This window comes from Natrix helvetica, assembly GCF_964273705.1.
Source record: "Natrix helvetica genome assembly, chromosome: 9".
NCBI classification, from domain to species: domain Eukaryota; kingdom Metazoa; phylum Chordata; class Lepidosauria; order Squamata; family Natricidae; genus Natrix; species Natrix helvetica.
Window position 1 is genome coordinate 18,179,111 of NC_138560.1, and position 27,977 is coordinate 18,207,087.

Genomic DNA, 27,977 nt, shown 5'->3' on the forward strand with positions numbered 1-27,977 from the left:
CTTAGAGTCTGTAAGCAAAGAACAATCAACCCTGGGAATTTTCTGCAGATGTTGTGAAACTGTCTAGAGGTTCTTGAACAAAATTGGGTTGTGAAATTGACTGGAAAATGAGGTTGCTAAACTGACTAGAGAGAGCAGACATATTATTAAGGGAAGGATAGGAGGAAGCAGAGATCTCAAGTCCTTGGTTTTCCCAAGGGCAGAAAAGGATATGTTTCTTTAAACAAATACAAAATAAAGGAAGGAAGGAAGGAAGGAAGGAAGGAAGGAAGGAAGGAAGGAAGGAAGGAAGGAAGGTAGGTTGGTTCAAAACTGCATTTTTTGCAGGGTGAAAATGGACAGAAAATAACCCTGAGAGTAATTTGTCTATTGGACACCAAAATTGTGTAGCACAATAAACACAGGTTGTATTTATTCTTGTAAATATGTACAAGGTTCAAAGCACACAGCCTGGTATATCCGATGGTTTTGCCCACGCCAGCAGAACAGAACAATTGCTTTCATACAAAAGAGGCTCCAATATGGGTTGGGTTTTGGTGTCTGGACTCATAGATTGATTTTCCAAATTTAGCTTCATAGCTATGTTGCAATCGCCAAACAATTTTTCAAACTAGCAAGTGAGTTATCGAAGGCATTTTGGGGAGCCACCAGAGGTGGTACTCAACAGGTTCTGACCAGTTCTGGAGAACTGGTAGCGGAAATTTTGAGTAGTTCGGAGATCCGGCAAATACCACCTCTGGCTGGCCCCGCCCCCATCTATTCTCTGCCTCCCAAGTCACAGCTGATTGGGAAGAAATGGGGATTTTGTAGTAACATTTCCCTGCCATGCCCACCAAGCCACACCCACAGAACCGGTAGTAAAAAAAAATGAATCCCACCATTGCAACATTATTTTGTTTTGTGTTTTTCTAATCTCCCATGCTAGAGCTTCCATTTTAGGCATATAATTTTCAAGAACTTTGAATAGTTGAACTTCAACTCTGAAACAAAACAAGAGCACAATAAATATCCTTTAATTCCTGACAGTGAGAACAATGGAATCAGTGGAACAGCTTTCCTCCTGCAGTTGTGGGGGCTTTCAAGAAAAGACTGGATAATCTTTTGTCCAGGATGACATGGGGACTCCTGCTTGGGGCAAGGTGTTGGACTAGAAGACATCCAAGGTCCCTTGCAGCCGTATGATTCTTAAGTTTTCTTTTCCAATCACAACATCTTCAGATTTTGGTCTGGATGTTGTGGGAAGCAGAATGGGATTCGTTTGGATGGCATGTGACTTCAAACCATGAGTCACCAATAATTTTAATACTGTATAATTTTATATGCTGCTTTTCTTACAAACAATGGAACTGAGATGCATCCAAATCAAAAGAATTGGACCAACAAGGAGATACTCCAGAAAAATGAGCCACTAATTCTGCATTTATCTTCTAGAATAGTAGATACCTCCAGCGAAGCAGGTTGTGCAGGACCTAGTAACAAAAAAGCCAAAATGATGGCTACAACAGTATCATTGAGGTTGAGCCTTTTATGTGCCTAATTTTTTCCCGTTACGTGCATTTTGAGGTGCATTGCCAGTGGTGGGATTCAGCCAGTTTGCACCTATTTGGGAGAACCGGTTGTTAACTTTCTAAGCAGTTCGGAGAACTGGTTATTGGAAGAAATCTCCTTTTGTTTTTTCCCACTTTACAGGGCTAATCCTGTAAGGAAGGCAGGAAGGAAACATTCTGGTGTTGTTTCTAGCCTAATCTTTGTTGCCCTGCTTACAGAAACTGCCTCTCTGGTCAACCCTTATTATATTGTAACAGCTAAAGTGAAACGCCCATCAATTTGAGTGACGTTGAGTTGACCATGCCCACAGGGTCACATGACCACCAAGTCATGCCTACCCAACTGGTCATTAGGGCAGAGAACCAGTTATTAGATTATTTGAATCCCACCACTGTGCATTGCGTATAAAGTCACACTGTTGTGGCTGTTAATTTGACTAGACTTCACATGCCTGTAGGCTGTGATGAACATAGGAGCTGCTTTCTCTTCTGGTGTTTTCTCCAAAGTGCCCTGGAAGCACCGGAGGCTTTAGAGATAGTCCTCAACTTACAATCTTTTGTTTAGTGACCGCTCAAAGTTGCAATGACTCTGAAAAAAGTGACTTAAGACCATTTTTCACACTTAAGACCGTTGCAGCATCCTTGTCACATGATCAAAATTTGGGCTCTTGGCAATTGACTTATATTTATGATGGTTGCAGTGTCCCAGGGTCATGGGATCCCATTTTGCAACCTTCTGGTAAATGAAGTCAATGGGCAAACCTAATTCACTTAACAACTGTGTTACTAACTGCGGTGATTCACTGAACAACCGGGGCAAGGAAGGTCCTAAAATGGGGAAAACTGTAGGAGATGAGCAGGCTGAATATGAGGGAGGGGTCAAATGAGTCATCAGTCTCGAGTCCCTTCACACCCACAAGAGATCTATGTCCATCCCACCTTGAATTCCATCGAGTCTTGTCTACCACCAATTTGCTTTGACCGTTTAGTAGTTCAGATTCTTGTAGAGAGCAGAAGCTCTCTGATTTTCCCACGCTTGATGAAAACTCACTTAACCGCTTAGCGATGGAAATTTTGGGCTCAAATGAGGTTGTAAGTCAAGGACTACCTGCATTTCATTAGCCGGGATAGCCCTAGATCAGTGTTTCCCAACCTTGGCAACTTGAAGAAGTCCGGACTTCAACTCCCAGAATTCCCCAGCCAGCGCTGGCTGGGGAATTCTGGGAGTTGAAGTCCAGACTTCTTCAAGTTGCCAAGGTTGGGAAACACTGCCCTGAATGGAGCTTACGTCCATGAGTCTGGCTCATCCCCCTCAAACAGCAAAGGAGCTGGCCAATCTTGGAAGGCAGGGTGGTTCCTGGAGGAATGAAGTTGATCCGGAATTAGATTCATCCCCAGGAAACTCCCTTCAGCTATTAGAAGTAGCCCTGCATTACCTTTTGACATACCTGCTTACTTTGGTGTCAGATTGTCTGAACTAGCAGTCCTGGCTGCTGGTAAAGCACTATTTGCCATGCTTAATTAATCTCGGGGCCTCTCTTGAGCAACAGGAGCCTCAGTTCTTATTACGCTGACACCAGTCGGAAAACAGGAGACTTGGACGGGTTTGTTCTGACTTAGGCTTCCCCCAAAAGCACGAAGCAGAGTCCTGGTCCCGACAAAACCCCTTTTATTAAACGAATGTGATTCACATTCAGCAAAGGCCTGGCAAACAGTCTTTCAAAGGTGAAGTTATGACCACAGACCTTATCTAGCTTGGAAATCTGCCATGTCAATATTTTTCAAAGGCAGTGCTGTGTAAGGAAAGACTTGGCACAGAGTCTCTGAGATTCACGGACAGATCTTCACACTCCTGAAAGGAACGAACTAATGAATTGTTTCCTGCAAAAGCCCCCTCCCCTTTCCCTCCTCTTTTATTCCCTATGGGAGGGGCCATTCATCGTCCACCTGTGGCTTTACCCCCAAGTCTACCCTGATTTCTGAGCTGTTCTTTTCTTCTGGCAGCTCTGCACATGCGCACGCTGGGAACAGGCTCCAGCTGTTCCTCTGCCTCACTAATGTCTAGCTCCAAAGGCAGCTAAGATCTGCCAGACGGCTTTGGCCCCATCTCTGCCTCTGATGCAGAGCCTTCGTCCGAGCCTTCCCCAGTTTCCAGAAGTGGCCCATAGTCCTCAACTTACAACAGTTCACTTAGTGACCGTTCAAAGTTACAACGGCACTAAAAAAGTGACTTATGCCCGCTTTCACAATTATGATCGTTGCAGCACGTGACTTACATTTGGATGCTTGACAACTGACTCCCATGTATGACGGTTGCAATGTCCTGGGGTCATGGGATCCCAGTTTGCAATCTTCTGATAAGCAAAGTCAATGGGGAAGCCAGGTTCACTCTTAACAATTGTGCTATTAATTTAACAACTGCAGAGATTCACTTAACTAACGTGGCAAGAAAAGTCAAAAAATGGGTCAAAACTCATTTAACAAATTTCTTACTTAGCAACAATTTTGGACTCAATTAAGTGTGTGTCCCCCCCCCCTCCCGGTAAAACCAGTTTATCAGGGCAATCTGGTCTACCGAACTATGGGGTGGAGCACTCTGCTTCCGCTTTCGCCTTTCAGCCCCAATCAAGGACCCTTCGCAGGCTGTCGCTTTTGCGACAGACTATTTTGTGTTGAATTTTACCGACAAAGAAATAAAAGGAGACTAGTACTAGTAGAGATCTATTTCAAGCTATTTAGCTCTCGTCAGCTAGCCACACCCTTTTCTGGGATTTGAACTCTGGCTATTTGCATATTTGGGCTCAATTGTGGTCATAAGTTGAGGATTTCCTGTAAAGGTAGTCCTCAACTTACAACCATTTCTTCAACAACCACCACGGTTACAATGGCACTGAAAAAAGTCACTTACAACATTCCTCAGCCTTACAATTGTGCCTCATACTTACAATCACCGCAGCATCCCCCCAGTCACACATGAGCAAAATTTGGGTACTGGTATGTATTTATGGCAGTTGCAGTGTCCCGGGGTCATGGGATCACCGGGGCTTCCAACAAAGTCAATGGGGGAAGCACAGTTCACTTAATGACTGCATGATTCACTTTACGACTGTGGTCATTCACTTAACTGGGGCAAAAAAGTTTGTAAAATTGAACATGACTCAACTAACCGCCTTGCTTAGCAACAGAAATTAGTGGTCCCAATTGTAGTCATAAATCGAGGACTACCTGTATCTAAAATCTGCACTGCTTCTTTTTTTCTGGAATGATCCACAATATCTAATGGTGGCGCACAGTTATCACTGTTGGCGCACTGTTTATAAGTGTCCTCCAGTCCATTAATAAGAAACAGCACATAGCAAATCACCCTAAAAATAAACCAACAACTGGTTTAAATTAAAACGAGCAGTGGGTTTGAGCCAGTGGTGGGTTTCAATTTTTTTTAGAACCTCTTCTGTAAGTGTGGCCTGCTTTGTGGGAGTGGCCTGCCAGCCATGTGACTGGGTAGGCGTGGCAAACTTGTAAAATGTGGTGAAACTCACTTAACAACAGTCTTGCTTAGTAACCAAAATGTTGACTCAGAAACTCTGGCATTTGAAGCACGCAAGTCTTAAAGCTGTCAAGTTACAAGACCCTTGCACCCCTAACCCTTTAGGGAAAAAAACCCCCAGGGGTGTTCAAACTTGACAGCTTTAAGACTTGTGGACTTCAACTCCCAGAATTCCTCCTCTCGCTCTTCATCTTGATGATGTGCGGATGGGCGGGGGGAGGGAGCTGGAACTGGTTCTAAACGGCCCTGTAGATTTGTGGAACCTCTTCTATAGAAGAGGTTAGAACTGGCAGGAATCCACCCCTGGTTTGAGCAGAAACTCTAAAAAGCTTACTTTTTAAAAACTGATCTTAATGCTTGCTCTACTGTAAGGGTGTAACTTTGGCAGTTTTAAGACCTGTGGACTTCATCTCCCATAATTCCCCCGCCAGCCATGCTCGTGAGGGCTGAGGAATTCTGGGAGTTGAAGTCCACAGATCTTAAAGACAAGGTTGGCAACCCTGCTGTGCAGTTTTCCTGTACTTCCTGCCTCAAAACTGCAAAAGGGTGTGAGAGAGATCTGTGCTGCCAGCTTTCACCAGCCATGACTTGGGATCAGGTTAATAAAGGAGCTGCAGTTTGCCCACCTGTTTTCAGCTGCTTACTGAGGCTCCTTTTATTTAAACCACAAAGATAATTAAGAGTGTGTTCTTCCAGAAGAGAGCTAGCATTCCAGACAATCTGCTGTCTTGCATCTTAAGCTTAACAGTATGAAATGTTGGTAATATGTATTGCCTGGGAAAATTACAGCAAAGAAATTCTACAGTGGCAAGTGGAAAAGGCATGCCCTTTTGGGAACCATCCAGAGTTGGTTATAAGATGGGCAGCTATTACAAATGTTTTAAATAAATGAATGAATGAATGAATAAAACAAATGCTTGAATTCTGAAAACTGCAGCTGTAAGGTTCTTGCATCAGTGCACTGTTTTTCTATCTTGGCATCTTAAAGTTGTGTGGATTTCAATGCCCAGAATTCCTCATGAAATGAGAAGGTGATAAGCCGACTGGGAAAGCCAAGGGAAATCATCAAAACCATTAAAAAAAGCAAAAGTTAGAATATTTTGGACATGGGATGCGACACCTGGAAAAATACGGCATCCTTCACTTAATCCTCCAAGGAAAGATTGAAGGCAAACGAGGTCCAGGCAGAAGAAGGACATCATGGCTTCAAAATCTAACGGTCAAAACTCAGCAGCACTTTTACGTGCGGCTGTTGATAAAAAATAGGATCGCCAACATGATCGCCAACGTCCGATGATGGATACGGCACAAGAAGAAGAATTCCTCAGACAGCTTTTTGTGGCTGCGGAACTTCAACTCCCAGAAATCTCTGGGGAATTCTGGGAATTGAAGTCCACACAGCTTAAAGCTGCTGAGATTAGAATGGAGTATATCTTTATTACAGTCATAGACCAGCAATAGACATCACTTTTTACAATATATTTAAAAAAATTAGTACTGACATTAATAGTGGATAATAACATCCCTGTTAAGAAAATGCATGTTCTCAAACTGTTACGGTCACTCCCTAGTTTACGTGGGTGAAAATCCGATAAGTATGTGAGTAAATATAATGTTCCAAACATTGAGATATCTCCAAAAAATTGGTACAAGTTGACAGCTATAATTCTGTAACCATTTTTTTTTCTTGGGGACATTGCAGCAAGCTGCTGAGGCTGAAAAACTCTGATCAAGATGGCTTGTAAACATCGATATCTATTCCTACCTCTCTTTTTCCCTCTATGTCGATCTCTGGGTAGCATGCTAGCTGGGGAATTCTGGGAGTTGAAATCCAGACGTCTTAAAGTTGCCCAGATTGGAAAGACACTGCCCCAGAGCCTTGTAAATTATCTGCCTGCTGGTATTGCAGACAGGATGATACAAGGAAGATTGCTAGCGTCATTGTTATTCACCATGCAGTCAACTTTGCTGAGAGATACGCTTGGCCGTGGGAAATGAAAATGCATGCAAGCAAAAGGAAAGGTCCACACCCATGGTGAGAAGAGCGGCCTGTCTTCCAAAGCCAACATTATTCCTGCCATTTGCATTCCTGAACATCCTTACAGTTCGTAGATGCCCAACTGAGCATGTCCAGATTTTTCTGCAGAAAGTGCTTTGAGTACCTGATATGTGATAGTAGATGGTAGTTTATAAATAACCCACAGAAACGCTTCTTCTGTATCTGATTGAGCTGCATCTAGAGCAGCGATGGTGAACCTTTTTCGCCTCAGGTGCCAAAAGCACACACATACTAGCGCGCCCGCACGGCCACTCCCATAATTTAATGCCCCCCACTCTGTGCCCTCTGTGCATGCATGACCCCCCCCCCAATGCACGCACAGCTTTCCTGGAACCTGGAGAGGGCAAAAATGGCTCCAGAAGCTTTCTAGGAGCCTGGGGAGGGCGAAAAATGGCTGAAAATCAAGGCTGAAAATCAGCTGGCCAGCGTGTGCATGCACGCTGGAGCTGACAGGGCAATGCCTCGTGTGCCCTCAGAAATGGCTCCGTGTGCCACTTGTGACACGCGTGCCATAGGTTCGCCATCACGGGTCTAGAGTTTGTTGGGGTTAACTGAATGCTCAAGGGAAGAAAGGAAACCAAATAGCCAGGATTTTGTTTAAAGGGATAGGAAGACGGATGGCCCAGGGATCTAGAAGCAGGGAGAATACTGAAAGGCATCTTGACCCAAATGAGACATTTCTTTCCTTTGATTTCAGCAAAAGATAGGTAGTCCTTTGTTTACAGTTACAATGGGGGCTTATGATTGATCCTCACAGCATCCCATAATCACGTATTCTAAAACTGGTTGCTTGGCAGCCAGCATATATTTATGATGGGGGTTGTAGGATTAGCATTTGGGGCCTTCCCACCGGGCTTCTGACATTCGCTTAACAGTGGTGTCATTCGCTTAGCGACCAACCATAGCAAAAATGCCATTGTGCTTCCCTTGAATAAGTTAATTGGACACGACTCACTTAATAACGGCCTTGTTTAGCAACAGGAATTCTGGTCCCACATGTTTAGAATTAGAATAACAAAGTTGGAAGGGACCTTGGAGGTCTTCTAGTCCAACCCCCTGCCTAGGCAGAAAACCCTACACTACTTCAGACAAACGGTTATCCAACATCTTCTTAAAAACTTCCAGTGTTGGAGCATTCACAACTTCTGGAGGCAACGTCTGTTCCACTGATTAATTGTTCTAATTGTTCTCTACTTAAAGTGTTTCTTGGCAAAGGAAGGAGCGGATTCAGGGGAGAACATTGCGGACAGCATGGAATTAATTATTGAATGGGGTGGGTTTGTGATTGCGCAGAGGCCGTGACGAGAACTTCCCTCAGATGCCACTGCGCCATTTTGCACTGTGGTGACTAGCTGTGAAGGCCATTGATTGAGACCACACGTTCTATTTTGGGTGAGCACAGAACTACAGTCTGTTTTCTCCTTGGGAAAAATGAGAAATTCAGCCTGAACTAGGGTAGGTAATATGGTGCACACAGGTACCAGTATACTGTAGATTTTTCCTTAGGTGGCAGGCAGGCTCCTGGCCTCACTTTAATGGTTTATCAGATTTTTTTTAATCTTAAAAAAACCAAATGGTAGGGAATCGTTTGTGTCCTTCAGAAACACTAGAGCAGGGGTGTCCAAACTTGGCAACTTTAAGACTTGTGGACTTCAACTCCCAGAATTCCCCAGCCAGCTCTGCTGGCTGGGGAATTCTGGGAGTTGAAGTCCACAAGTCTTAAAGTTGCCAAGTTTGGACACCCCTGCACTAGAGGCATTTTAAAAAAACAAAAATGGTGGCTGTAATCTAAAGTTTGCTTGGAAATTTGCCTACAACATGAAAGAGAAAAGAAATAACACGAAGGTAAGAGGCAGCATTTGAGAGTTGGGGGGGAAACAGATGGCAGAAAGCAGCTTCCACAGTGTGTCTTTGGGTTTTGTGTCTCATCAGAACTACGATGACAGCTGTTCCTGCCTTTTGTGCGCTCTCAAAATTCCAGGCCTTTCCAGTTCTACATAAAGTAAAGATTTAATAAATAAAGATAAATCATTTCTTAATTTTGCAGGCAACTTTCAGCGAATGATATACGTATATTGGGATCTACAGGTCTCCACAATCTTGGTTGCATTGTTTGAGGGAAACATTGGAGTGTCTCCATTTAACCACCTTCAAAGCAATTGAATTTCGGTCCGTGATATAAAAATTCAGATCTGTTCAATTTGGAAGAAAGGTCTTTTGGCACTTGCTTAAAAGCAACTGAATGTTTGAATGAATTCTATCCGGTTCAGTTTTTTTGGACTGATTCCAACAATTTAGCAAACCAATTTGCTTTGTTAAAGATTTGAGGGCTGCATAAAGCAGAATAAAATTCTAATTTTCTACTTCTCATTATCCCAGTTCAAGTCCCATTCATTGGCAGCAGGCAACATAAAAATATGGGATGCAACAACTATCTATTAATCAAATCAAGTTTATTACAATCAAAGACCAGAGAACAGAATAAATAAAAACACTCAAGGAACATCCAGTTAAAAATTCTAGAATAAAATAATAAATAATAGATAAAATCTATAAATTTTAAAATCACAATTTGGCATCCAATCTATCGGTTACACATGGCCCAATTATACTATAATATCAATCAATTCGGATGCCAAATTGTATTTTTATTTGTTCTCTGATCTCTGTCTTTGACTGTAATAAACTTGATTTGATTTGAACTGTCTATTACAGTATATTAACTGGAAAGGAATACAATAGTTCTCGACTTGCAACTATTTCTTTAGCAATTGTTTCAAGTTACAACAGCACTAAGAAAAGTGACTTACAACTGGTCCTTGCACTTACAACCATTGGGGCATCCTCACAACCACACGATCAAAATTTTGGCATCCAGCAACTGAAAGGTATTTAGGACATCTGCAGCATTTCAAAGTGATAAAATCAGACACAACTCACTTAACAGCTGTCTGGTTCAGCAATGAAACTAATTATCTGGTCTCAATTCTGGTCCTAAGTTGAGGATCGCCTGTACAATTTACCATTACAATGAGAAGTTCATTTTAGATCGATTTGCTTGGCCAAGTCAACAGCAAACCAGATATCTGTCCAAAAAGTCTGTTTCATCAATTTTTAATGCTGGTTTGTTTTTTGGCTGTGCTTGGATGAGTCAATTTTATCGTGTTGTTTGAACTCAGGTCATTTGGTTAGTTTATTTATTCCATTAATTTTTTTTACATACTTTTGTTTCTCTTTGACTTTTCATGGACTCCTAAACATTTATACAAACTATTGCAAAATTATAAAACTCTCCCTAAAGGTAAATGTTCCCCTTGCACATATATGCTAGTCGTTCCTGACTTTAGAGGGCGGTGCTCATCTCCATTTTAAAGCCGAAGAGCCAACGCTGTCCAAAGACGTCTCCGTGGTCATGTGGCTGGTGTGACTAAATGATGAAGGTGCCCAGAATGCTGTTACCTTTCCACCAAAGGTGGTCCCTATTTTTCTGCTTGCATTTTTAAATGCATTTGAACTGCTAGATTGGCAGAAGCTGGGACAAGTAACTGGAGCTCACTCCATTACGCAGTGCTAGGGTTTCGAACTGCTGAACTTGTGACCTTTCTGACCAACAAGCTCAGCGTCTTAGCTACTGAGCCACCGTGTCTCTTACTCCCTACCACCAGCTAAATCCAGTAACATTCAACAGTGGCTACCTTCTTCCTAAAAAGTTCCATGTTCAAAGCCCTCTGAAGAATGGTTAGTGGAGGTTACTGCTAGTGGAGGAAGAAACTGGCCTAGTGGTGAAGACGCTCGTCTCCCACTTGGAAAGTTGAGAGTTCAATCCTAGGTAGGGCAGATGTTTCGCTCCTAGGGCATAAAGGGAAAAAAAGTATCTGCTGTGAACTCCATGCCTGGCATCAGGAAGGGCATCCAGGCCATTAATGCTCAGCTCCATCTCGACTCTACTCCAAATTAAAGGATTAGAGGGTCCTAAAAAAGGATGTTTTTTTAACTGTTAGTGAAGGAAATGAGTGAGAGGAAGGTAATGGAAGAGGAAGATTTGTTTCTGTCTGATCTTCCTTTCGAGATGGTTGCATTCAATTCTGGGTCATTTTTCTTTCTTGTAAATACTTGCTCACTTGACCTTTGGAGGCATTCTTCCTCTGCCCCAAACAGAGTGACCCATGAGCCCCAAAGCACAAAACTAAAACTTGTCTGACCAGTCCCCCTGCGGGAGAAGTCCTGCCACCCTTCTCTAGCAGCTCAGTCCTTCTGATTTCCTTAGGTCTCTCTAGGGTGATATTACTGGAACATAGGAAAGTTGGGGAAATGGCTGGCAGGAGAATTCTGGGAGTTGAAGTCCACACATCTTCAAGCTAACATGGTTGAAGATGTGTGGACTTCAACTCCCAGAATCCACCTGGGAGAATTCTGGGAGTTCTCAGAGAGCATTCTGGGAGTTCTCAGAGTATTCTGGGAGTTCTCAAAGCATTCTGGGAGTTCTCAGAGAGCAGTAGAAATGCTGCTCTCTATATTTATCTCTCCATGACTATCTATAAATGATAAAACAACAGAAGAAAAATCTGTTTTAAAATGAATTCATCAAAAGAAAGATAGCATCAAGATCACGTGCCGCTTTATACTCCACTGAAAAGGCCACCCTTGGAATACTGCATCCAGTTGTGGTCACCAAAAAAGATGTTAAGACTCTAGAAAGAGTGCAGAGAAAAAAAGCAACAAAGGTGATTGAGTAAACTAAAGGCTAACCCGCACAATGGATGTTTGTGGGAATTTGGTATGTCTAGTCCAGTGTTTCTCAAACTTGGCGACTTTAAGTCCTGTGGATAGCTGGCTGGGGAATTCTGGGAGTTGAAGTCCACAGGACTTAAAGTCGCCAAGTTTGAGAAACACTGGTCTAGTCTAGCGATGAGAAGAACTTGGGGTAACATGATAGCAGTCTTCCAATATTTGAAGTAGCAGAAAAGAAGCCGTCAATCTATTCTTCAAAACACTTGAGGGCAGGACAAGAAGTAATGGATGGAAGCTTATCAAGGAGAGTAGCAACCTGGAATTAAGGAGAAATGTCCTGACAGTGAGAACAATTAACCAGTAGAACACCTTGCTTTCAGAAGTTGTGAATGCTCCAACACTGGAATTTTTTAAGAAAAGATTGGACAGCCATTTGTATGGAGTGGTACAGGGTCTTCTACATGAGCACAGGATTGGACTCCAAGGTCCCTTCCAAGACCTCCAAGGTCCCTTCCAACTCTGTGTTCCTGTTGTCAACATTTCAGGTCTGTTGAAAAAGACACCTTTCAAACTCTGAAACTAACAAAGACGGGGCTAACTAAACTCCAGTGGCAAGTGGCTCCAGTGATTAGAGCTTTCCTGGGACCTGAACGTAAATGCACCTTCTGCACCTGGTTAGATCATCAGATGTGATAAGCTTCTTGTAGGCAGGTTTTATTGTTATGGAAGAATTCTGCAATCTTAGCGTTTGGCAAGCTTTCTTCCTCCTTGGCTGCGTGACATTTGTCCTACCTGTTTGGCTCCTTCCTTTCCCCCCTGCCCCCCCCCGTCCCAAGCACCTGAGATATTCGAGGGATGCAGGAAACGGTGTTACCTTCCCACTTCAAAAGAAGAGGCTTCAGCTCTTTTGTTCGCAACCTCAGATTACAGCTTTTAGATAAGGAGAGCAAATTTGAGAAAAACAGAAGCAAAACCCTTCAGGGAAAAGGAGAAATTGCCAAGGACAGGCTGAAATATGGCCGAGGCCATTGACCTCTGCAGACCCCGCCATAAATACCTTCCATGCCATCAAAAGGGAGGCAGGTAAACTCTGGGCTGCTAGGGAGCAGAGAGGGGTTACGTGGGGGCTCAAGAAAAAAAAAGTCAAGGCAGCAGCTGCCGCTAAGCAATTGAAACCCCAATTCTGTTCAACGTGCATGCCCTGCTTTGCATTACAGGTTTAAGGCAGTCCCAAAGGTGCTTTTTTCAGGAGGCAACTGGGCTTTCTTCTTCTTTCTTTGAAGACGTTTTGCTTCTCATCCAAGAAGCTTCTTCAGTTCTGACTGGATGGTTTGGTTTAAGCTCTGAAGAAGCTTCTTTGGGTCCGACCTTTGGTTTAAGGCAGTGGTTCACCACCATGCTGACTTTAAGAGGCTTGGACTTCATCTCCCAGAATTCTTCAGCCAGTTGAGAAACATTGGTTAGGAAAAGCTGCCTGTGCTGGATGATAGATCTTCTGTCATGAACATAACCCATCCATATTTTCTATCTTCCCCCATGATGGTAGCAAGGAATACCCCAATTAACAGGTAAAACTCCGGTCCAGTGTAGCCTTTTTGGGGAGAGGGTTATTTATATGCATATGTATTTAAATATATTGTGAGGTGGCTCAGTGGCTAAGACGCTGAGCTTGTCGATCAGAAACGTTGGCAGTTCGGCTGTTCGAATCCCTAGCACCATGTAACGGAGTGAACTCCCGTTACTTGTCCCAGCTTCTGCCAACCTAGCAGTTCGAAAGCAAGTAAAAATATGAGTAGAAAAAACAGGAACCTTCCCTTTGGTGGGAAGGTAGCAGCGTTCCGTGCGCCTTTGGCATTTAGTCATGCCGGCCACATGACCACGGAGACGTCTTCGGACAGCGCTGGCTCTTTGGCTTTGAAACGGAGATGGGCACAAGCTTCCCTAAGGTTGGGAACGACTAGCACGTATGTGCAAGGGGAACCTTTACCTTTACCTATTTAAACATATTATTGATAAAATATACATCCTGCACCTTTCGGTTTTGTTTTAAGAATAAACCCCCAAACCCAGTTTAAAACTCAAAAAGGATAGCAAGTAGAAGCAAGACTGTTTCGCTCTCCCCACTCCGTCCCCATGAATTCTTTCATCATCTCTTGTTGCTGCTGCTTTGTTCCAAATCACTCCAAAGCAGCCCTTCTGCGAAACAGCAGCTGGCATCTCACGTGCAACTTTGTGCGATGAGTTTGTCTATCGTTTCAGGATCCTTTTGGAAACTAGATTTGGGGAGGGGGAGTTGTCTGGCAATTGCTGAGGGAAGCAGCAGCAGAGTAGAGAGCATGTTAAGGTGCCAGATAGAAGCGGATGAAAAAGGATCTGGTGGGTGTGTGCAGATATTTATAAGTGGCTCTGCCCTATCGGAGTGCTGCAGTAGCTGGAGCCCCCATCTGCCGCTGAGCTCCCTCTCCAAAGATACCTGTCTTCCCATCCTTCAGGGTGCAATCAAATCAAATCTCTTTTCCATATGGTCACAGATCGGGGAGGGTGGCACAGTGACACAGCAGTTAAGACACTGGGCTTGTCAGCTGGAAAGCCGGCAGCCCAGGTTTGAGAGCCGAGCTCCACCCTACAAAGACGAGCTCCTATCCTCACGTCAGCTCCTGCCAACGTAGCAGTTCAAAAGCATACAAATGCAAGTAGATAAAGAGGTACCACTTCGGTGGGAAGGTAACAGTGGTGGGTTATGACCGGTATGCCCCGGTTCGGGCATAACGGTGCCTGCCGGGAGCACCAGGTACTGGGATGGTGTTCCGGAGATCCCACCCGCCCACCCGCGCTCCTTACCAGTATTTGAGCTGTTTGGGGCTTCCGCACACATGCATGGAGACTACGGCACTTGCGTGATGCTCTGCTGAACAGCTGGAGCATCATGGAGGTGTCAAGGAGCGTCACAGGCGGTAAGTACGCATGTGCGTGCTGCGCGCATTCATGTTGTGGACGCCCGGCCCCGTTGCACTGTACCGGTTGCGATGGGATCCGGAACCCACCACTGGAAGGTAACAGAGCTCCATGATACCATGCTGACCACTTGATGGCGAAAATGTCTTCACACAGCGCTGGCTCAATGGCCTTGAAACAGAGATGAGCACTGCCCCCTACAGTTAGCAACGACTAGCGGAGTAAATCCCGCAGGATCTCCTTTACCTTTTTTACATAGATCAGCATATTGTAAAGGAACAGGGTTCAGTCATTAGGAAGCAATCTCAAATGTAAAAAACACTAAAAATTGTAAAAGTAAAAAGCTGAATATATGTACGGTGCATGGGGGCATGATGAATTGCGGTTAAACACTCTAAGCTTGTCAGATGGAAAGCTGACAGCCCGGGTTCGAGACCTGAGCACCGCATGACAGAGTGAGCTCCCATTACTTGCCCCAGCTCCTACCCACCTATCAGTTCAAAAGTATGCAAATGCGAGTAGATAAATAGGTACCACTTCAATGGGAAGGTAAGAGCGTTCTGTGCGTCTCAGCGTATAATCCTGTGGGAGATGAGCACACACACCCTAGAGTCAAGGCACGAGTGGACAGGGGAAACATTTACCTTTCGGTAGAGTACGTAAGAGATATAAAAAGTGAAATTGTGTTATATTTAGTGTGAGAGAGAGAAAAAGCCAGGAGGAGACTTCTTTTGTGCCTTTGAGGCAGTGTTGACTCCTGGCGGCTGCCCTGACTAGTCCTACAGTTTTCTTGGCAAAATTTTGGAAGTGGTTTGCCATTGATTGCTACCTAGAGCTGAAACAGAGTGACTGGGTCTAAGATCACCAAGCTGATTTCATGCCTAAGGGGAGACTAGAATTCACCATCTCCAGATTTCTACCCTGATGCTTTAATCACTACACCAATCTCTCTCTCTGCCCCCCTCTCTTTCTTTCTTTCTTTCTCTCTCTCTCTCTCTCTCTCTCTCTCTCTCTCTCTCTCTCCCCTTCCCTCCCTCCCTCTCTCACTCATAGAATGTATAAAAGAAATCAAATCTAAAGTATATAGTCTAATATAGTGGTGGAAATCAAATAATTTAACAACGGGTTCTCCCGAAGTGGTACAAACTGGCTAAATCCCACCACTGATCTAATAATATTTTTTAGGCAGAAAAGATGTCAAACATATAAATCTCCTTTCCAAATAGAAGGCAGGCTAATAGAAACAAACCATTCCTTGAGGACACTCTTACTTCCTTTTCGAAACATTCGTTAGCAAGCAATACATCTATGCCTTCATCCCAAACCAACTCTTTGGAGGAGAAATGAGATCCTTTGATGGAATCAGGAGGACTGTTGAGATAGCAAAACTGGTTGCTGGTGGCGGGTCAGGATTAAAACTAGGACCTGCCGTTTCCATCACTACCCATCAGTGGCTATTACTTTTAAAAATTAGGAATGTGGTAAGAGAAGACTGTCAGGAGCAAATAACCAGGAGCATTCATTGAGTTCAGAGCACAGAACAGCTTATTAAGTGCATTATAATATGATAATAGAATAATCTTGTCAACTAATGGTCAAAGCTAGGTAAGGGTCAACAGAATTCACAGAAGCTGGGCTTAGTCCTTTTGTGGCAATGCAATGATTCCAAACTGATGACAGGTTTAAGCCCACCTTCCAGCTCAGCCCCTACTACAAATCCTAAAAACCTAATAGAAGCCACAATGACATCACACGTGCCATGATATCCTCCTACGAATGGCATGAATTATGCAATGAACAAATAACCTCGTTTGTCTCATTTGTGCACCGATGTCATGGCCTCCGTGGCAGCATTTCCCTGCCATTTCCCTCTGGGTTGCAGAAAATAAGCTGCCAATTAGATTAGAGTAGATCTGGATTGCTTTACTTCCATCGCAGGATATGTGTAAGTTATGAACTACTTCATACATATGTTAAACTGGCGGAATAAGGTATGATGTTTTTTTCATACATAATGACATTAGACTGGTTCTAGAACAAAGTAAGCAAAGGCGGCCTATAAAAAGGTAGCGCCTGAAAGGTTTCAATTGCACTTCCCAAGGCCAATAAACTTCAAAGCAGCCAAACGGGTTTTCTTGACTTGCTGTGACCTATCTAATAGCTATGGGGGGGGGAGGGGGGACATAATTTGAATCTTCCCTCAAATAAATGTGCCTAGAAATTGGATTATTCATAAGGTATCGCCCTATAAATTCCATTTGTCAAAACAATTGTCAAGGCACATTGTCTGTTGCTTTGAAATTAAATTCTGCTCCAGCTGTTTTACGCTGGGATTCAAAAGAAACTCAGCAATAAGTGGGTCCTTAGTCTTGACGTCTGACTGGCCTTGTTTGGCCCTGGAATGAAGTAAACCAAAGAGAATCAAGGTGGGACAAACTGGGTTTGTTTCTGAAGCTTTCTTATTTTCCCAGGCTGCCTTCATGTTTTGCTAATGCCAAATTCCTTCTCCAAAGTCATCTCAGTGCTCCTCTGCAGCACCCACACCTTCCTCCGTAGCTTTTAATACATTAGAATGTATTAGGTGTATGTATTAGGTTTAAAATATTTACACTCCATCTTTCCATTCATTTCAGTCCAATATTGTTGCTTAACTTAACCCATGCATAAAACCGTCTGTAATTAAACAAGGACAAACCCCAAATACCATCAAAGCCAACAGGAATAAACAGGGTTACAGAGCCTGTAGAGACAGACTTTGTGTAGTTTTCTTCATTTGATCCCCACATTCCCAAACATACGTGTGTGTGTGTGAGAGAGAGAGACTGGGGGAGGAGGGAGGAGAGAGGGGGGAGGGAGGGAGGAGGAGAGAGAGGAGGAGAGAGAGGGGGGAGAGAGAGAGAAAGAGGGAGGAAGAGGGAGGGAGAAGGAGAGAGAGGAGAGGGAGGGAGGGAGGGAGAGGGAGGGAGAAGGAGAGAGAGGGGAGGGAGGGAGGGAGGGAGAGGGAGGGAGGAGGGAGAGGGAGTGGGGAGGAGAGGAGGAGAGAGAGGGAGAGAAAGGGAGGAGGGGAGAGGGAGGGAGGAGAGAGAGGGAGGGAGGGGAGAAGAGAGGCGGAGAGAGAGGGAGAAAAAGGGAGGAGGGGAGAGGGAGGGAGGAGAGAGAGGGAGGGGGGAGGAGAGGAGGAGAGAGAGGGAGAGAAAGGGAGGAGGGGAAAGGGAGGGAGGAGAGAGAGGGAGGGAGGGGATAGGAGTGAGAGGGGAGGGTGGTGGGTGAGGACAGAGAGAGACAGAGAGAGAGACCCTAACAGACCAGACAAGAGAAATGACTAGATTCCACTTTATTATAAGGCTACATTAAAAGAATCCCTTCAAATCAGACAATACAAATCTCGCCATCTTTTTACTACATGATTAATTAGGATGGATCCTTTCTAAGTTTCTCTCTTTGCCTGTTAGTCGCTTGTGGGCTCCCCCAACTTTTATCTGATTCTTCCTAGGGAGCATCTCATCCCACAGTCTCCCCGAGTCATTCCCACATACTATTACATTGCATGCGCATGTGATATGGATGCATGTGCAAACAGGGTGGAACTTGGATTGCACGGCTGCAACCTCCATCTCGCTTGTGTGAGTTCACTCCTCTCTGTGGATGCCACTGGGGCGTAGCCTGTTGGAGGGCTGTCTCATGTCAGAGTGCCCAAAAGTACATTGCGTTACTTAGCCAGGCTCTGGCTAAGAAAGTAGAGAATCTCTACCATACCTTTCATACTTGGCTAGAAAAGACTCCAGCACATACCGCTACTAAACATAACCAACAATGTTCCATTTTCTCTCTCCAAAAGAAGCACCTAAAATAGAATCCATTTCTAAATATTTCTTTAAAATTGTGCATGAAAAGGAATTAGCAATTCTAAAAGCTCAGTACAATCTTAGGTTTTTAAAATACAGGTAGTCCTCAGCTTACGACCTCAAATTGAGACCATGCTTGTTGAGCAAATCACTGCAGTGATGCCAACTTGGAGTAAATCTGGCTTTTTCCGGCGACTACGCCTGCCAGAAGTCGGATGAGAAGGAGGTCACAAATGGCCATCACATGTCATCTATTCTCTGCCTCCCGAGTCCCAGCTGATCGGGAGGAAATGGAGATTTTCCAGTATCCTTCCCCTGCCATGCCCACCAAGCCATGCCCACAGAACCGGTAGTAAAAAAAATTGAATCCCACCACTTGTCAGTTGTAAGGGTAAGAACTGGTTGTAAGTCACATTTTTCAGTGTCACTTTAATTTTGAAGTTCACTAAATGAATCATTGTAAGTTGAAAACTACCTGTAGTTTCAAACTCTTTTTTTTTTTAAATGTCTTTTTATAGCATCAAATTAATTAGCGGTGCAGAAAGAATTGCATGCTACAGTTAACAAAATATTGTTTTATAATTAGGAGAGCAAGGAAAAAAACTATCTCAAAAACAAAACAACTCCCAAAATTTGATCCTTTTTCTGGGCTCTTTGAGCAATTCACATTTTGACCGACTGTATGAATGTTGTGGCTGCAAATCAGTCTGTAGATATATCCTTCCAATTTTGGATAGTAATTATTTTAACCATGCCTGTGCACAAAACAATTACAATATCTCAAATTTAGATACAGGGAATCTACCCTACAAAATACAGATTTCCCTTATGTACAATTGATCTAAAATCATATTGATGATGATTATTGTTGTTGTTGCTGTTTATGTTGTTGTTATTTAAATCTATTTTCCACCTATCTCTCTGTGGAGCTACTTTATCTGTTTACAATCATAAAAAGGAAGAAAATGAAAGGAGTGTAAACAGAAGTAAAACAATAGTACCATAAAATAAACAATAGAAAAGGAACACGAGACTACATCAATATTTATAGTCCTATACATTTCAACTCTGAATGTGGTATACAAAATCAAAGTCCAGACCATGTGAATTAATATTTCAATTCCTGAACTGCATCTCCAATAAGCAATAACCCTTATTAAACATTCCCTTGGATATCCAGAATATGTGAAAGAATTTTTCTGCTGTGTTAACCTCACTTAAGATAAAAGGAAATGACTTTCCTATACTTTTAAAGCAACCTTCCGCTGGTTTAATAAAAAGAGAATGTTGTTATTACAAAGGCTGCGTAGGGAGGGAGTTCATATCCATCCTATCAACTTCCTTCAACTTCTTAAGAAAAAGATCACTGCTTTAGGAACCTTCAAAAGGCCATGGGATTTCAGAAGGAGATCAAAGCAAAACAATCTGAATAAAAGGGACTTAAATAATATAGGAAGAAGAATTCTCAGGGAAATCAAAATCAGTTCTAAGTTCTACAAACATTTTAACACAGCCCTATCAGAACAAAGTTGATCCAAAATAATGAGATTATCAAAAGCCCAATTAACCCTAATCCTGATAGGGCTTTACCAACTATTGTTTGTCTTCTTTCCATTGTGTCTCTATTTAATATACTAGCTGATAACCTGGCATTGTCCAGGTATTTATTTATAGCGGGAAAATGTCGGAACCAAACATAATTTCTAATGTTGGATTTTCCCCCTTACCAGAGGGAGCCCCCTTGTGGAGCACCATGAAGCTATTACCATGGCAACTCCACAGCGCTGTACAATAGAAGCCATTTTATGAGAGTACAGTAGAATCCATTTTAAGGCACAACAGGCTGTATCTTAATGGAACACACACCCAGAGGGGTTTTAGGGGTGCCTTACCCCCACAGTATTTTTTTTCCAGAGAGTAAGTCATTGGTTGACTAAAATAATATTAAACTGCTTAATGTATGTGGAGATGCTCAGTCATAGTTGGATGAGAAGCAATACGCCTTCAAAGAAAAACCAGAAAGTCCAGTTGCCTCTGCAAAAAGCACCTTGGGGACATTTTAATCAGCTTGTTTATCTTCTTTCTGTTGTGTCCCTATATACTATGTGGTAAATTTACCACTTGTGAGAGTTTCTAGGAATCTATTTCCAGGTAAACAAAGCATAAACATAAATCTCTATAAAACATCTCCATACCATTCTTCTGCTTTCCCTGTTATAGATCTGAAGGAACCTGGCAACAGCTTTTCAGACTAACAAAATCTTGTTAAAAGACACGGGTTCATTTAATCAGAGGCATGGATTGTCTATTCTGATGTAGGATTTAAATTGGCATAAGAGAAAAAGAAAGGAAGGGAAGACTGGTTAGTTATGCCGATACAGGTTATTTGTGAGACAGATTATAAATAATTTATATTATAAATAATGATTGTAGCAGTGAAATACCATTGCAATCTAACCCAATATCTGCTTAATGATACTGACAATGTATGGTCTCTGCTGGTCTACGACTGTAATACATTCTGATTGATTGATACTGATAATATTTCATTTTTTCCACAATGATTAATTAGAGTTCTGCAATAAAGTATTTTACAAAGTTCAAATGTTATCATCCACCATTATGAGCTTTTTAATAATTTTAGGATTTCTGATAGTTCCAGCAAGAACTATTAAAATAAAAAATAAAAAAAGAACATTCTTGACAGACTTAGCCCAGAAGGAGACATACCATTACTAACCAGATGTGTTTACAGATAATTCAAAACATGTCAATTCAGAATATGTTTAAAACATGGGACAGATCCATAACACCTGTTTCAGAAACTTCCAAAAATGCCATAGCAAAAGTTTCCTCAGCATTCCAAAAACTTGTGGCTGCTGGATTCTATCTGCTTTGAATTAAAGGAATTATATCAGTTACAAATCTAATATGGTATTATTATAATCTGGACTGTATATAAACCCAATTTGAACTGCGCTCATGATAACTGAAAGTACAAGAACTAAAGCAGTAACCAAAGTAGCTATTAAAATCTTAAACACCCAAACTGATTAAAGAACTAGGTTGAAATTGAAATCAAGTCAGGTCTTCATCCAGTTTAAGGAAGGTGAAAATTCATATTTATAAATGTGAAAATTCATATTTATAAATGTGAAAATTCATATTTATAAATGTGAAAATTCATATTTATAAATGTGAAAATTCATATTTATAAATGTGAAAATTCATATTTATGTTTATAAATCAGGATGTACATATCAAAGAAATATGCATGCATTAAGATAAACTGAATTATTCAAATATTGCATTTTAGGAGAAGTTGCAAATGACAAATGAAGTTGGTTTTATTTTAAAGGGTCTTTTAAATTTCATGAAACAAGCAAAAAGCATTACAAGATTTTTTAAGTGCAGCTTGTAATTTTTTTTTAAAAAAAAGCACACCAGGGAAATTCACCTGAAAACTATGTACAAAACTGCAGGATCCTGTGGCATTATTATTTTTCTTGGCAAAAGCTGTATATTAGGCAAAATTGCAAACCAAACGGGCATGTTAAAAGAATTATGCACAGAATGACCTAACAATGACCTAATCCTCAAATTATGACTACAGCTGAGACAAGAATTTTGGTTGCTAAGCAAGGCAGTTGTTAAGTGAATCACTGCAATTCAGGGAACTGTGGGATCATTGCGAATCTGGCTTCCCCCATTGACTTAGCATGTCAGAAGCCAGCTGGGGAGGTCGCAAGTAACAATCATATGATCTTAGCATGTTGCAACCATTGTACATACATGCTGTTTGCCAAGCGCCCGAATTTTGATCACGGGATTGTGGAGATGCTGTGACAGTCAAAAGTGCGGGGGACAGTTGCGTGTCACTTTTTTGAGTGCTGTGGTAACTTTGAAAAATCACTAAATGAATGGTCATAAGTTGAAGATGTCTGAAGTGCATACTTTAAAAATCAAACTGAAAGAGGATTCAGTGAAGAGGTGGCATTCAGCCGGTTCGCACCGGTTCTCCCAAACCAGTGGCAGAAATTTTGCCCAGTTCGGTGAACCGGTATCGATGGCCACTGGCTACGCCCCCGAACTGGTCCTCTTGTCGCCAGTTGCTCACCCTGCTCGCCTGCTCGCCGCTCGCTTGCGCCACCTCTTTGCATACTGGCTCTCAAAGTGGGCGGTGGCTGGCCGCTGAAAAGTCCTCCGGTCGGTGAAAAAGCGGCTGCCATCGCCGCCATCTTCTTCGCGCATGTGCATCCTATTGCCTTGCAAGTCCACTTGGGCGTGAACGTGAATGATGTCAAGTTGGTCATGCCCACTCAGTCACATGCCCCCCACCTAGCCACGCCCACCAAACCGGTAACGAGAATTTTTGAATCCCATCACTGATTCAGTGAGCTTAGAACATTAGAAAGGAAGACAAACCGCAACTGACATATTTCTTCATCCTACCTAGCCTGAGCCAATGTGGAAATATTAGTTATGATTCCTGCCCCCCCAAAAGGAGGATTGCTTTGAAAACCAACACTCCTTCTCTACCATTCATATAAGCAACCCTGATTGGGAAGCCATGTTGGGACACGGTCTTAAATTCTTAATTCATACTTCAATATTCATGATGAGCTTATGAATTCACAATGGTACATTTTATTGGCTGCAAAATGACTCACGCCACTTAAACAGATATCTATCCTTTGCTGTGTAAGAACTCTAGGTTATGTAAGTTGTTTTTGTAAAACTGATTGTACATTCCCAGGCATTACATACTATACACGGCGTAGAACTTGGCAACTTTAAAATGAGTGAATTTCAACTCCCAGAATTCCTCATGCTGGCTAGGGAATTGTGGGAGTTGAAGTCAGAAACATGACAAGTTTGAGAAACACTGAAGTAGAGGAAAAGAACTTCTGTTCCTGATCTTGTTGTCCTTGGTGCTCTCTGAGTTTGATGGTTTTCTTGCAGACATTTAATTATCAAACTAGATAATATCATCAGAAGGAAGTGGGATTTGCTCTTATTTTTATATACTAACGTGTTTCCCCGAAAATAAGACAGGGTCTTATTTTCTTTTGATCCCTGAAATAAGCACTTGGCCTTATTTTTGGGGAGGTCTTATTATTTTTGAGGTGCAGGAGGAAACGAGCGTGGTCAACTCATGGCTGCTGCTGTGTTGCAATATTTTTGGGGAGGGCCTATTTTCAGGGGAGGGCTTATTTTCAGGGAAACAGGATAGTGTTGGTAGAAGTATTCTCGGTGTTTCTTTGATGGTTCTTTGGTGGTTTTAAGAAAGTTTTGGCCAGAAACTAAATAATAAGATTTGGACTTATTCATTTATTGTGCATACAGTATATTGTATTTTTCTTTCCAAGGAAGCTTATGCAGGCTTCCCATCATTTTATCCCATAAAAGCCCCCTGAGATACATTGGGGTGAAAGGCAGAGGCCTGAAGTGTGCAATTTGATCCTGGGCTTCCTTGTCACTCTGAGTTCAATGATAAGGTGCTACTTGGATGCCAATGGGGATGGTGGAGTTCTTGTAATCCAAAGATCTGTTCAGATTAAATCAAGCCATTCATATTCAGGAATTATCTTGGCAATTTCAGGGAATTGAGTTCCATAGCTTGTGGTCCCATGGCAGGTGTGGATGTCAAAACAATCTAATTGCTATTCTCATCCTTCCAGTTCAGACTCAACCTATCCCAGACCTTTCTCCCCTTCTTCTCCACTCAGTTTTCCGAGTTCTCCACTCAATAGCTGCCATTGTTATTTCATTGAGCCCACAAAGTAAGGATAAGAAGCTTCACCTCCCTACATACACATCCTATGTGGTTAAAAAAGTTCACATTCTCAGTTTGTCCTATGACAGGGGTCTCCAACCTTGGCAACGTTAAGCCTGGTGGACTTCAACTCCCAGAATTCCCCAGCCAGCAAATCAGATTTGTGTCCTTCCCAACTGGGTCCCCGTCAAACAAAATTGGGTGGGGAAGGGGAGTAGAAGCTGGATTCACTTAATGATTGTGGTGATTTTCTAAACAGCCATGGTAAAACGGTCATAAAATCAGGCACAACTCATATAATGACTGCATTGCTTAATGACATAAGTTTGGAAACCAATTGTGATTGCAAGTTGAGGATGAGCTGTAGATTGTTTTACTTTCTTACAAATAGTAAAAGAGTGACCTGCCACATTGAAAGACCCCGCAGGTCTGGGAGGGCAACTAGGGCCCCTTTATGACTAATGGACTTCAATTCCATGTTGGCTCATGTTGAATTCTGGGAGTTGAAGTCCATAGTTCATAAAGCAGCTGTAGTTGCCCTCCACTGCACCAGATCATTCTTCTTAGAAACCCTGGAATGTTGTCCCCAAATCCTACTTTGATGTAAATCATACCATGTAATTTAACTCTGATATGAGTCACTAGAACATAGGAATGGTGCAATTCTGTCACAGTGGCATGTCGATCTACATAGGTTGAAGATGAGAAATAGTATTAATTGAAGTTTGTTCTAGGTTGTCAATCTCCTTCAGCTCCAGGGATGTCCACAGGCCACATTCAAAAGAGTCAAGAGGGGAGCCACAAGTGCCACATCTGTGGATACCCCCTGCTGAGCCTCAACCAGACAAGACAATGATAGGCTCATGAGAATTGCAATCCATCCACAACTGGAGGACTAATATTGTCGCATCGCTCAGAAACTGGCAAATAGCAATTGAGTTAATTGGGATTGATAAATATTATTGGAATATATTCCAATAATATTGGAACCTCAAAAAGAAATCTACTCATTCTGCTGTAAAACCAATAAAATTTGTTTTTAGAGGCAATGATCTTATATTAGACACGACTTCTCTGCCAAATGTGTCTCCTTTTCCAGTTTTGAAAAATCTCTTTTAGAAGTTTATTTTATGCTGAAAAGGTATTCAATGTTTACCCTTTGTCTTTGCTTTTACTAGTTAATGCTGGTTTTTCTCACAATCATTTTTCAACGTCAAACATTTATAAAAACAAAGGTGAGAGGTTGGACATCTTAAAGACTGTATGTCTCCACTACTGACAAAAATGTTGATGAATTGGAATGATGTTGCTGAAAAATTGTTCTCCATACCCATGTTTCCCCGAAAATAAGACACGGTGTTATTTTTTATTGACCCCTAAAATAAGTGTTTGGCTTTATTTTCGGGGAGGTCTTATTATTTTTGGGGTGCAGAAGGCGGCGAACATGGTCACCTCTTGTCTGCTGCTGTGTTGCAATATTTTGGGGGGAGGGCTTATTTTAACGCATGTGTTCCAAAGCCCAATTGGACTTATTATCCAGGGAGGATAATATTTTGGGGGTATTAAATAGGGTATTAAATCTGGTCTGGTCTGGTGCCCTAGTTAAGATTCTTATTCCATGGCTGTGTTATTATGGCTCCTTAATCCTAAATGAACCCATGCTTCGTCACAGCTGTCACTCCTTCATTCTTTGTTCTGATCTTCTAGTGCCCATCCCTTCGAAGGCCAATGGGACCACCATCTCTTCCCTGACCATGAACAAGGACACCCTGATAGGAGGGGTGACCAATCCAAACGAAGTCTTCTGCTCCGTTCCTGGACGATTGTCCCTCCTCAGCTCCACCTCCAAGTACAAAGTGACAGTCGGTGAAGTTCAGAGGAGACTCTCACCCCCAGAATGCCTCAACGCTTCTCTCCTTGGTGGTGTCCTTCGGCGGTAGGAATTCACAACATGCATTTGTTTCGTTTGTTAAACTGTGATTGAGGGGTGTCTGTTTTTACAGTCATGAATTTGCGATGGATGACATATAAACTGAATAAATAATTAATTAAAAAATAAATGAGAAGCTGGTCAGCCAAAGTATCTTGGTAAAATCTTACCCAGAACAAATTGCCCCCAGGTTTACATAAGACTACAGGCCTTTATAGGACTATATAGATAGTTCTAGGGCCTAGACAAGGGATGCAGTGGCTCAGTGGCTAAGATGCTGAGCTTGTCAATCAGAAAGGTTGGCAGTTTGGCAGTTCGAATCCCTAGTGCTGCGTAATGGAGTGAGCTCTTGTTACTTGTCCCAGCTTCTGCCAACCTAGCAGTTCGAAAGCATGTAACAAAATGCAAGTAGAAAAATAAGAACCACTTTTGGTGGGAAGGTAACAGTGTTCCTTGCGCCTTCGGCATTTAGTCATGCTGGCCACATGACCACGGAGATGTCTTCAGACAGTGCTGGCTCTCCGGCTTTGAAATGGAGATGAGCACCGTCCCTTAGAGTCGGGAACGACTAGCACATATGTGTAAGGGGACCGTTACCTTTACAGTATATAGGTAGTCCTAGGACCCAGACTTCCAACTGTAATTGAACCCAGTATTACAATCATCAGTTGTGGTGTCCAACAGTGAGTCACCATCTGACCGTGCCTGATTTTACAAACTTCTTTGCAGTGGTCATTAAGCAAACACCACAGTCATTTAATAAGCATCAGAATTGTTAAATGGATTCATTTGACTCAGTGGGCATTTTTTTTTTTGCTAGAAACTGGAAGCAAACACTGGAAATTGGCAAGAAACACCAAAAACTGCAGTCACTTGACCATGGGACATTGCAAACAGATGTATATGGAAGCTGATTGCCAAGTGCCAAAAATGGGATCACATGACCAATGGGTGGGGTGGGGTGTGTGCAGTCATTAGAAGTCCACAACTGAGCTCAGGGGTGGTCTGGTGTAATTTGAATGGTTGCTAAGTGAGCAGGTAAGCAAGGACCATCTGTATGTATTTTTATATTAATTCTGATGCATATAAGAAGTCGTTACCAAACCATGAACCCCTATCATAATTTAATTGCAAAGTTTACAAACAGTCCTATGACTTTTCCTAGAACTGTTGAAGAACAGATTTTGGAAATTAAGGGTGATTTGGTTCCTTACTTTGTTTGTTTGTTTTTAAATCTCCTTCGGATTGTTTCATTCTTCCGCTTTCCCGTTTTAGGGCAAAATCTAAAAATGGTGGAAGATGTTTAAGAGAAAGGCTGGAGAAGATTGGGTTAAATCTACCCGCTGGAAGGCGCAAAGCAGCAAACGTCACCTTATTAACGTCCCTGGTGGAAGGTAAGATTATTTGTGTTTGGCCTGTCTTTTGGAGTTGTGTAGGGATTTAAAATGTCTTTATTTTACATTAAACCAGAGGTGGGTTCCTGCCGATTCGGACCTGTTCGGCTGAATAGGTAGTAACGTGGCAGTCTGGGTCGCTGGAACCGGCAGTGACCCAGGCCTGCCATGCCCCCAAACTGGTTCTCCTACA

The 27,977-nt window shown here is 42.5% G+C and overlaps 1 protein-coding gene across 1 annotated transcript in view; it reads left to right on the plus strand.

The window, feature by feature from the left end:
* TFAP2E (transcription factor AP-2 epsilon) overlaps nt 1-27,977 on the plus strand; it is an 88,384-nt gene that overhangs the window by 47,139 nt on the left and 13,268 nt on the right. Inside the window, exons 4-5 of the mRNA XM_081961963.1 lie at nt 26,168-26,396; nt 27,666-27,784. Of these exons, the coding sequence (XP_081818089.1) occupies nt 26,168-26,396; nt 27,666-27,784 (348 nt within the window). The remainder of the gene's footprint in view (nt 1-26,167; nt 26,397-27,665; nt 27,785-27,977) is intronic.